The following is a 12,432-nucleotide window of genomic DNA, read 5'->3' as shown; positions in this document are numbered from 1 at the left end:
TTCTTATATTAAATAAGCTAGCTATGCAAAACAACTTTGTTGAAGACCGCAAATCGTTCCAAATTCTGTGCAAACAGTTATAACCAATCTATTAAATTTGTCGAACCTCTTAACGATTCCCATTATGAAGAGCTTTTGAGTGTGTTGGTTTATATCCTTTTAATTCCGTTATAATTGCTTATTTTTTGACAGATACCTCAACACCACTGTGGAGTTTATTACTTGGCACTGATGAAGTCTATAAGTAATCGACAAAATACTCGTATCTGTCAAAAGGTAAGCAATTATAACGGAGTAAGTTATTTCTCTCTTGGAGTTGAATCCTTCTTTACATCATGAGCTATTCTTTGGCATATAAAAGCTGATGAAAAATCCATTTGAAACACTCACAAATCATTTATCACCTTTAGTTGACTCCTTCTTTGTATCATGAGCCGTTCTTTGACAGGTAAAAGTTTTAAAAGAATACTCAATAAGTATTCCTCTTGTAGTTAAATTCTTCTATGACAGGAGAAATCATTAAAAAAATCGAACTGAAATAATCAAACTATTTCGCTCTTGGAGTTAAATAATTCTTTATGTCATGACCTATTCTTTGACAGAGGTAACAGTTTACAAAAATCAATCCTAAATGCTCTCTCGGCATCTTCTTTATATGAGCTTCTTTTTTTTTCAAAAACTCCAACTGAAATGCACAAAAATCATTTATTACTTTGAGTTGACTTCTTTACTATTCATTGACAAGTAAAAGTTTCAAAAAACTCAAACCGTAAATGCTAAAAAACTGTTTCTCTTTTGGAGTATATTCTTCCTTTTTATAATAAGCTGTTCTTTAAAAGATATTTTTTTCTAAAACTTTTGGCAGGTTAAATTAAAAAAAAAAACAACCGTTTATGATCAGAAATTTATTTGTCACTGGAGTTGACTGTTGACTCCTTGTTTGTGTTATGAGCTGTTCTTTGACACAAAAATTTTTTTTTGATAAATCCAACTAAAATAATCACACCATTTCTATCTTGGAGTTGAAAAGTTCTACCATCCAACTGGGAATTTAGATACCGATGTAATGAACCTTTTGAAGTTATAACACAAACAGATAGACATAACACTAGAATATTTTTCATCGAACATGCATCAATTTATTTTTTCTAAGTTGGAAGTACCGCCGTTGTGGCACGCATAGTCAGTTCCCTTGCATTGATGTTTACACACTACACAGCAAAAACATAATTTTGATATCACATCAAAGTGGATGCACTTCAATCGTGTCAAAAATATTATGTAATATTACTACACGCAGAGAATGCTTTTTAAATTCAAATGGATATATTTTTGGCTCAGGGCCTAATATATTTTTGGTATTGATTCAAATATATTATTCGGTTAACTCAAAGAAAAATATTTTTGAATCAACAAACCGGTTGTAGAGTCAATACTCTGTTTGTTGATTCTAAAAACCAGTTTGTTGATTCAAAAATATGTTTTGTTGAAAAAGTGATACAATATGTTTGATTCAATAACAAAATACATTAGGCCCTGAAACAAAAATCCATTTTTCTGCGTGATAGTCAAAAAGGACAAAATTATCATTAATGCAGTGCATGAACTGACTTTGCGCTGCTTTTACTGCATTTGTTTATTTTTGTGGCCATAAAAATTACATGAGATTTTCAACATGATTGAAGTGCATGCTCTTGGATGTAATATTAAAATTTATTTTTTGCTGTGTACCCCATGTGTTGAACGTACTGCCCATGACAGTGTACTCAACAGATGGCTGTAGTGTTTTAGTAACGATGCTTTACAGTGATACGTAATCAATGCGTTATGTCTGTTTGTCTGTGGTTATAACATCTAAAGCCTGATACGCAGCTTAATCCTGGTACGCAGCTGAAAAGAAAACGGAAAAGTAATTTTTGTAAAGTAAATTTGACAGCTATAGGGAGGTGTCTTTTGCTAAATTTTGAGATCATAGGGAGGTGTCGTCTGATTTTAAAATCAACATTTATCAGTTTTTATGTTGTTAAAATGCATCAAAAACATAATTTTTACAACAAACGTTAAAATTACCTAACGGAATAATTGATCAGACCGTTATTCCGCAAGGAAAGTTAAATTGCATTCAGAATGCGCCACCTTCATGTCGATCACGATACTAATGTAATCGATCTTTCCTTTACCGATTTCTTTTGAACTGCACACTGGGTTAAGAAATGCTAAGGAAAAGTAATTTCTTTAGCATTCCGTGTCCTATCCCGTAGCACGTATAAACGTCATTATTTTTCAGCTGCGTACTAGGCTTAAAAACGTCATTACTTTTCAGCTGCATACCAGGCTTATGGCGGTAAGCTTCAACACAGATTAACTTTTAATACCGTCCCTGTTAGGATGATCTACTAAATGTTTGCTTAGAATCGTATCGATTATCTCTGATGTCGATGTCAAAGTAGCTGGACTTTCTTGGTTTTGATTTAATCCGAGGATAATACCGGTAGGAATTTACCACTACTAGAGTAATAGGTCAACCGGAGAAATGACATAGAAATGAATAAAAGTAATAGTGATTATCCATTAGTACACAAATTTGATTGATTACACGTATTGCTGGAAAATGGATTTATATGGGGTATCAGCAAATAATGGATTGCTAGTTCGTAATATTTGTTATTGATTTTTTTGGTTCTTTATTCCATTTATTGAAATGTTCTTCATTGCTCTAGGATCTAGAGTCTAGATGATGTATCCACTTCTTTCCTCATTTTTTCTTAAAACACACAAAATAAGGGTAAACCATGAAGTCCCACAGAGGAGTACCTAGAACAAAAAGCTGGCCAAATAAGAAAACACTTTTTTATATATCTATGTTATTTTATTTTTGTTATATAGCTACTTACATATATGCTGCTCAAGGAGACAATGGTTGAAATACGTTAAATGATGTTTGAACATTGACATACTTTAGAGCTACTTTTTTTTCAAAAACTTATTATTTAGTAACAGCTCTTACCAGCGTAAATAAAATGATCGATGGTCAATATTTTTCAGAAAATGAGTTCCTTCTATTCAATGCCAACTAGGATAATGGTCTCCAAAACCAATGCGCTAAGCCAGTTAAAGGCGATGAAGAATCCGTCTCCTGCATGGCTTTTTGCGACAGGATGAGTCACCTAAAGTGCGGCGGCACAAAGCTGAATAAGGCTTTTCTGAACATTGTCCACACTAGCCCGAACCTGTTTTGGATGTGTAACGAGTGCGCGAAGCTGATGAAATGTGCTCGGTTCAAAACTGCCGTTTCGTCGTTTGGCAGTGTGATTAATTCTATCACCGAGAGACAGGAAATCGCACACGCTGAGCTTAGGAAGGAAATGGCTAAGCAAGAACAGCAGATCGCTCAGCTATCGAAACGAATCGCATTGACAACTCCGACAAACTCTGATTTCATGCGTCAACCGCCATTAAAACGGTGCCGCGATGAAGGCTCGCTCACTAGCAAACCACTTGTTGGTGGTTCTAAAGCAGTAACAGACGACAATGCCTTTACCGAGGTCGTCACTGACCCTGAACCCACCGAGTTGTTTTGGCTGTACCTTTCTCGTATTCATCCTAGCGTGAAATCGGAATCAACCGAGAAGCTGGTGAAAGGTTGTGTACAGTGCGAAGATCCGATTAAGGTTGTGCCGCTAGTCAAAAAAGGATCCGACATCAGCCGTATGAGCTTCATCTCGTACAAAGTCGGAATGGATCCCAAACTACGCGAAGCTGCTCTTAGATCGGATACATGGCCGAAAGGAATTTTGTTCCGTGAATTTGAAGACGGTTCAAAAAACATGTTGTTGCCTCGTTTGAACACGCCTGCCATCACGATCTCTCCTATTACGGGACCTTCCGAGTTCTCAACTCCCATTTCCGGACTAGACCCAGTCTGCTGATTCAGAATTGGATTTTGCGTTGTGAATCGGAGCGCTGTAGACCAGAACGCAATGCCTGTCGCATTATGGGAGGTCTCGAACCACTCGATCCAGTCGCGCTGGCCCTACGGTCGAGTTCGGTGGTGGGGTCTCCCAAGCATCGTCTTCAGGCAAATATGCATACATTAGTTACAGTCATTTGCCTGATCAGTTTCCGTGTTCCAGTGCAACGCTTCAAGCACCTGCCGGCTGTTTCCAGTTGAGAAGCACTTCTGATACTGCTCATTCACAACATCCGCTTTACTGTTCGAACAATCCTAATTCATCTCCGGGACGCAAAATAGACCGCTATTTGGAAGCTCCTGGTTACTCCAGCCCAGTCGTGCCGATTCCCACCAGCGTTCAACATAGTCGTCCTGGACCTGTGGCTGGATATGAATCAGGAGTCTTCCACCTTGCCTCTACAAGCAAGTACAATCAATATATTGACTATTCACTGCCTGATGCCGATCAAATTTTCAGCAATTCTGACTATGTTAGTCATTGTGATGATGCCTCTGTAACTCCCAATCCTGGAAACCCGGAACGCACCGTAGAAAGCCTCATGGAGGCCCCCAATCCCTCCGTCTCAGTCCTGCACGCAAACCAAAAATCTATTACAATGAATGTTAGTTCCATTTCCTATCATCCTCTGTTCATGAACATCGCAGCGAATGTTAGAAGTTGACCTTGCAGGCGATGTAATGGTTTTTTGCCTTTTTTATTTCGTGTTCTGTCTGTGCTTTCACCTACACAAGCAAGCATTTGCATTGATTTTTATGTATGACATGGTAGAACGACGCACACCCTTGCCTCGAATCTCTCCAGCAGAAAAAGCATACGAAGTCGAGTGTGAGAGGAAATGAGCGCTTCTTGTTTGCTTTTAGGCTATCCTTCTTCAGAAGCATGGAGAGAGCAGTGGAGAAAGCATAGGTCTGATAATCGCAACGTTCGTTGTTCGAGTCCAGTCGGCAACCTTTTTCCTATTTTTTTTTTTTTTACATAATTAATTTACCTCACTAATACACTCCACATTTTTCGGTCTCCAATTCTCTTGCATTGGACCGCAGCTAGGTATATCGCTTCCTCGGTTCATGCATCCATGCACTTACACTTACATCCTCTGATGATGAATCCCACATAATTGTAAGCGAATCTTACATCCACCGGTTGGGTGTGCCATCAGCAGCCTTCGTTCATCATAGTCGTTCCGGACCTGCTGTCGGATGTGGAGAGGGGGTCTTCCAACCCACTCACTATGGCGAGTATCCAATTAGACTTGATGATGGTCAGTTATTGCCTGATGTATCTGTGATTTCTAGGGAGAGCAGTCGTTCGATTCCTTGCCGCAAGCAGGACGTCGTGATCTTCTACCAAAACGCCGGTGGAATGAATTCTGATGTTGAAGAGTACCGCCTAGCTGTATCGGATCGTTGCTACGATATTATTGTCCTGTGTGGAACGTGGTTCGATTATCTAACGCTTTCCAGTCAAGTCTTCGGTCCTGAATACGAGGTCTTTCGTTGCGATCGGAATCCTAACAACAGCCGTAAATCTACTGGTGGAGGTGTCCTTGTAGCTGTCCGTAGCGGGTTGGAGGCAAAGGCCATCGAGAACGATTCATGGAACTATGTGGAGCAGGTTTGGACAGCCATCAATCTGGGTGATCGCACACTATTTCTATGCGCTCTGTACATTCCACCTGATCAGAGCCCGCGACAATAAACTCATCGATACTCACTGTCTGTCAGTTTTCACAGTTGTCGAAAGTGCCACTCCAGTTGATGAGATATTCATTTTTGGTGACTTCAATCTGCCAGGCGTTTCGTGGAGTCCATCTCATAGCGGATTCCTGTACCCAGATCCTGATAGCTCTACATTTCACGCAGGAGCTATTAGCCTTCTCGACAACTACAGCGCAGCGACGCTTTCTCAAATTAACCATGTAGTTAACGAAAATGGTCGTAGTTTGGACCTCTGCTTCGTGAGCACACAGGACAGGGCTCCATCAATTTCCTGGGCTTCTTGTGCACTAACTAAGCTAGTTCCACATCACCCTCCTCTAATTGTCACTGTTGAGGACAAACTCGTGCGTGATTTCGACAACTATACTGCTACGGTTTCTTATGACTCCCGTAAAGCTGACCACCGTAGCATCATAGATGTATTGTCTAGCATGGTATGGGAGAACATCCTTGATCCAGATGACGTTGAGGCTGCAGCGCAAACCTTTTCACATGTCATTGACAGACACGTCCCGAAAAGAACTCACCACAAAGTGTCTCACCCTCCCTGGCAGACGAGAGAGCTACGTAGGTTGAAGTCAATCATGAGAGCAGCATTGAGAAGATTTACGAAGTATCGCACGCTTCCTCTAAAACTACTTTATGTGAGGCTGAATCACATGTACCAGCGAGTCAGTCGTGAATGCTTTTCAAGTTTCCAACGAGGCATCCAGCGCAAACTTAAGCTACACTCGAAATCCTTTTGGAACTACGTGAACGAGCAACGCAGGGAATCCGGCCTCCCATCGTCTATGGAATTCAACGGAGAAGTTGCTGCCACTGTTCAGGATATATGCCACCTTTTTTTCCGAAAAGTTTGCCAGTGTATTCACTAATGAGATACTAATTGACGACCATATTAACCAGGCTGCCAGGAACGTTCCAGTAAACGATAAAACGCTGGGTGCAATTGATGTTAATGCAGAAATGATTTCTAAGGCAACGACTCTGCTCAAGTCATCCTTTAATCCTGGACCTGATGGAGTTCCATCTGTATTTTTGAAGAGACATATTGCTATCTTGTTAATTCCGCTTCTTCGCCTGTTCCGAATGTCTCTCTCAGGTGGCATATTTCCATCTTGCTGGAAATTTGCGCACATGTTTCCCGTCCACAAAAAAGGAAGGAAACGAGCTGTGGATAACTATCGAGGAATTACATCGTTAAGTGCCGTTTCGAAGCTTTTCGAGCTAGTGATTATGGAACCGTTGCTGTCCCATAGCAAGCAGTATTTGAGTGCTGATCAACATGGGTTAACTGTTGGCCGCTCTACAACTACCAATCTGCTGTGTCTCACATCGTATATAACCGAAAACATGTCGGATCGGGTTCAAACGGACGTTATTTATTCAGACCTATCCGCAGCATTCGACAAGTTGAACCATGCTATTGCGATTGCTAAACTCGGCAGGCTCGGTGTATGCGGTAATCTTCTGAGTTGGTTTCGATCATATCTTACTGGTCGGCAACTGAAAGTTGCCTTAGAAGATTGCAGATCAGCTAGCTTCTTCGCCACATCAGGTATACCTCAGGGAAGCCACATGGGACCGTTAATTTGTATACTGTACTTCAACGACGTGCATCTGGTCATCGAAGCTCCTCGGTTATCATATACAGATGACGACAAAATCTTCCTACGAATCTGCTCCATTGCTGACTGTCACTTTCTTCAACGTCAACTGAATGTATTCGCTAGTTGGTGCAGGTTAAACAGAATGGTAGTGTACCCAGCCAAATGCTCCGCTATTACGTTCTCACTAAAACAACAATCAATAATATTTAGCTATGACCTGCTTGGCTCGACAATCGAACGCGTTAATCAAGTGAAAGACTTGGGTGTGATCTTGGATTCGCAGCTTTCATTCAAGCAACACATTGCATATGTTGATGATAAGGCGTCAAGAACTTTAGGGTTCATTTTTAGGATAGCTAAAAACTTCACTGATATCTACTGTCTAAAATCTCTCTATTGTTCGCTTGTTCGATCGACGCTTGAGTATTGTTCAGCGGTTTGGAACCCAAACTACAACAACGGTGCCGAGAGAATTGAATCTGTTCAACATCGCTTTCTTCGTTTTGCGTTGCGTAGATTGCCTTGAAATGATCCGTTTCGATTACCCAGTTACGAAAGCCGTAAGGAAGGACAGATTGTGAGGCTATCCTGAGGGAAATTGACCTGAATGTTCAACCCCGACCGCTTCGTAATAACCTTATGCTAAGACTGCCTCTACGTCGCACAAATTATAGGGAGCGTACGGTGAGATTTGCGGACTGCAGAGAACATTCAACAGAGTTGCATCTGTTTTCGACTTTCATATCTCCCGTGATGCGCTTCGTCGAAAGTTTTCTTCTGTTTTTCGCCGGCAGGAGTAACTGACTATAAGATATATGTTTTTAATGTTTTTTATGTTATGACCATGCTTGAATGTATTTTTTTTACCATAGTTGATAAGGTTAAAATCATTGGGGCTTCATCCAGCCTGTTGATGTAAAACAATAATAAACAATAAACAATAAACAATAAACAATAAACAATAAACAATAAACAATAAACAATATTTTATTTAGTTGAGCATAGAGTTGATAGTTCCGTTAGAGTACTGCAGTGTGAAGATTGTATATAGATATTAGAAGAGCGAGCTAGTGGTGGCGGGGGGGGGACACCCCTCACCATCCCTCTCCAAAGGGGGAGTTTGGTAAAGAGAGATGAAAAAACCGATTTGTACCTTCCTTAAAAGTTGTTCTAGCTCGCTCTTCTAATATCTATATTCAATCTTCACACTGCAGTACTCTAACGGAACTATCAACTCTATGCTTTCATCTACTCCATCTGTCGAATAAAAATTACCACTACAGTCTGTTATTTGAAATTAGCATCTTCAACTATGTAAATCGTTGACTTCACGTAGAAGTAATACTAAAAACATATAGTCAAAGAATATTTTATTGTTTTAACTTTAAAAAAGTTTGACAACATATGATGTTTAAGTATTTTTGTATTTTTTCATTGTAAACAAAGTATTCAAATTCTGCGTGATTCGATTATATAATCTATGAACAAATGAATCTTCAAGTTAGCATAAACTCATTAGTGGTGAGAACTCATCTGGACTCGCCCGGGTTGGCGTTTGCGAGCCTTTCGGAAACCGTATGTTCTACATCAGTTTAGAGGAAGTTTGTCAATTTTCTATAAATAAATTTGGTTTTTGTATTTTTACAATTTGACTCTAAATCAATAAAAGCTACTCTTTAACATTGTTTCCATGCCTAATATCCCTAAAAACAGCAGTTCATAATTTTGGCCAGGTTTTTGTCCTAATTACTCCTCTGTGTGCCGTGAGACAAACAGACAATCCGTATTCCAAATAAATTAGTTTATACGAATTTACAGGCTTATGGCAAACATCCATTATGACTTTCTTATAATATGGCTAACATTCATGTTCCCATGAGGACGTGGGCATTAAAACTCTCCAAAATGTTTGATATACATCATGAATAGCCCCTAAAATGAAAAGAAATAAGACATATTGCGAGAATTTAAAATCCATGAATATGACCTTTTTACAGGTAGACAATCTGGAAACCAGTGGTGCCTGTGGTGTAGTGGTAAGCATGCTTACCTCTCACCCTCGCAGGCCTGGGTTCAATCCCAGTCGGTGCCGCCGGGTTGTTCTGAGGCATAACATCTCTGATCACGCCTTTCTTCGGAAGGGAAGTAAAGCCGTTGGTCCCCGGTTCATGAGTTGATGGGTCGATAGGTAGGGTCCAGGTGTGGGAGCTGCCTCCCTGGCGTCGGTAGCACTGGTGCTCAGCACAGAAAACAATATAGACGGAAAATAAATCAAGGGAAAAAAATCTGCACAGCAAAAAAATAATTTTGATATCACGTCAAAGTGGATGCACTACAATCATGTCGAAAATATGGTGTAATATTACTTGCTAAAAAGGACAAAATTATCATTAATCCAATGCATGAACTGACATTACGCTGCTTTACTGCATTTGTTTATTTATGTGGTCATAAAAATTACATGAAATTTTCGACATGATTGTAGTGCATCCACTTTGATGTGATATCAAAATTATTTTTTTGCTGTGTGGGACCTAGTTCCAATGACCAAAATGTCACCAAAATGTGTGCTTATGCAAAATGAAAAGTGGCATAATGAAAATTTGTATCGCCATTATTCAGATAGGGTGGAGCACTACTTCAGCATATGGGACCTATTTCCGTCATACGCCTCAAAACACAATAAAGACAAACAGTTACGTCCAACATTTATGCATAAAATTCTTTGCTCACGAGTTAAATTACGAATGTTATAAAAACAAAATGACGGTGCTGTCGGAAGCCGGATTTAACAGGGATGTACAGAAGTGCAGTGAGGTATGCCGAAATGCTGCCGTACCCTATGTGAAAGAAATGTGAATCAATTCTACACACTTCGAAAACTTCATGTAATTTTAAGTCTCCTAATACCAACACATGTAAGAGACTCAAATTATATACAATTTGGTCCGTTAGTATTTTTACTTGACGTAAAATGAAGCAAAATTGTAATTTTACTCGTTCAAGTTTGTTGACATTTAAAATTGTAATGAGACGTCATTTTCAGCTGTCTACTGAATGTTCCGTCTAATCGCTAAAGGAAAAGGAATTTACATTACAGATTTAACCAAATCCACAATTTAGTGTACGCGAAGTCTGGCACAACATGTGAAAAAAATCAATGAACCAAACGTTAACAATGACCTTAAACGTCGATGACACGTGGATTAAAACTCATTCAGGCAAATCGACAGTAGAATCTGTTAAAGTAAATTTCGTTTACCAGATGCTGATGTTGGTTTACCTGAATGAGCTTTAATCCGTGAAAAATCGACGTTCATGACTGTTTTCACATGTTGCGTTTGAGTTCATTAGACTTAAACTAAAAGTTAATACAAACAGTAGCTTTAGAACATCTGAATTTGTATTCTAATGCATACACAGAATAAACACAGCATCAAAGGAGTAAAACATTTATCTAAATAACATAAACAAAACATTATAGATATTAGTTTAAGAATTCACAGATAAAAATTCTGAATTTTAATTGTGATGTAAACATTCATTCACGTAAACTTGTATTTCATTTCACGCAACCGAGCAACTTGTAAACAATGTTGTTTACAACAATGGGCTTTTGTGTACAATATTTGCTATATTGCAATAAATGTCTCAGAACTTTACATGATATATAATGTAAACTTATATGATATGTGACGCTCCATTTATGTGCATCATACTAAACAGAAATTTACACTACTTTTTTGAACTGTGTACATGGCGGCAAGTTGAAACGGTGGGGAATGTAATTCAAGCTGATGTATGAAATAATGATGTAATAGCAAAAAGCAGATACAATATTACATCCATGGATGTAATTTTGTTCGCAATATCGACAACGTTATATCACACAACCGATGGATTGACCTGGTTGCAACAGTTTGGATGTAATATTCAACAATTTTTTTCGGTGCATCTCTTAACAGAAGTGAATGATCACTGAGATTATTTCTAATATAATAGTTTGCGGTAGTACAAAGCCTCTCAAAAATATTTACAGTGAATATTAATTTCCGCTAAGCGATACACGTACCGTTTCAACTTACGTCGATGTACCTTAACTATAATGCTTACTATCAAAAAATTGAACAGGTGGAGAACCTGTATACGAGCTTTTGCTCTGACTTTGAAATTCAATAATTGAATCCCCCTAATTTTCAATTAATGTTGTACTAAGCACCTACTTATTGGAAACCCAACATTTGATTTGAGAAAAGTCACAGTATTCTATTTTGCATCAATCTACGAACGCTGTATTAACTACATGCATGATAATTTTATATTAGGGTTGTCCTCCAAATAGGAAAACAAGGATGTGCTTAAACCCCGCATATAACGAATACCCCTTCCTCCCCTACTTCGCTGACATATGAACCAACATTTTGTTCAATATTGAAAGTACCGTCTTCTGATAAGGAAAACAGCTGCCTGTGGCGTTATCATAAAATTCAACCTTCACTCTCTTCTCTGCTTCAGAGACCCAACTTAAAACTAATGATAAAGCTACTGAAAAAAATTAAGTTTTTTTTTTTTGGAATTGTTTTATCCCACAACATGCATGGCGTTTTTGTGTACTTTACTGAGGTGCAAATCAATGTTTGACAAACTAGTGTCGGTTCTTATTGTAGTCGATGTCGATGTCGCATTTAGTGCACATTGATCACAGCAAAATAGCTCAACATTAATCAACCCAATGTAGTTATGTAGGGAAAATTCAGTCATTATCTTATGCGTAAAATGAACGGTGGTCTGATTATGCTAACATGAATTGTCGCGAGATTTGAACCATAACCAAAACATTGAAATACATTTTATAGTCAATTTTGCGTAGTTCTACGTCATACTGCGGTCGTGTCTAGCACACTCCTTTCTTTTATTTATTTTTTTTACTTGGAACACCCTAATGAACAGACGCGCTGGTGTACGGAGCACGAAATTGAACTTGTATTAAAACACGAATTTACTTTCAACTTTTTATTAAATGGTTTTTTACTACCAAAAAGAGGAAGAGCAGATTTTGGAATACATCTAAAACCCGTATATAATGAAATTTACATTTCTTTATCGTATATTATCAAAACGTGTATTTTT

General features: G+C 38.6%; 1 protein-coding gene across 1 annotated transcript in view; it reads right to left on the bottom strand.

Moving 5' to 3' along the window:
• Positions 1–3,992: 3,992 nt before the first annotated feature.
• LOC135698674 (uncharacterized) overlaps positions 3,993–12,432 on the bottom strand; it is a 51,396-nt gene continuing 42,956 nt past the window's right edge. The window contains exon 3 of the mRNA XM_065218752.1: positions 3,993–4,072. Coding sequence (XP_065074824.1) covers positions 3,993–4,072 — 80 coding nt within the window. The remainder of the gene's footprint in view (positions 4,073–12,432) is intronic.

Source organism: Ochlerotatus camptorhynchus, unplaced genomic scaffold (genome assembly GCF_037179485.1).
Source record: "Ochlerotatus camptorhynchus isolate MF236.1 unplaced genomic scaffold, CSIRO-AGI_Acam_v1.1 ptg000093l, whole genome shotgun sequence".
NCBI classification, from domain to species: domain Eukaryota; kingdom Metazoa; phylum Arthropoda; class Insecta; order Diptera; family Culicidae; genus Ochlerotatus; species Ochlerotatus camptorhynchus.
This window is presented reverse-complemented; position numbering and strand designations above follow the sequence as displayed.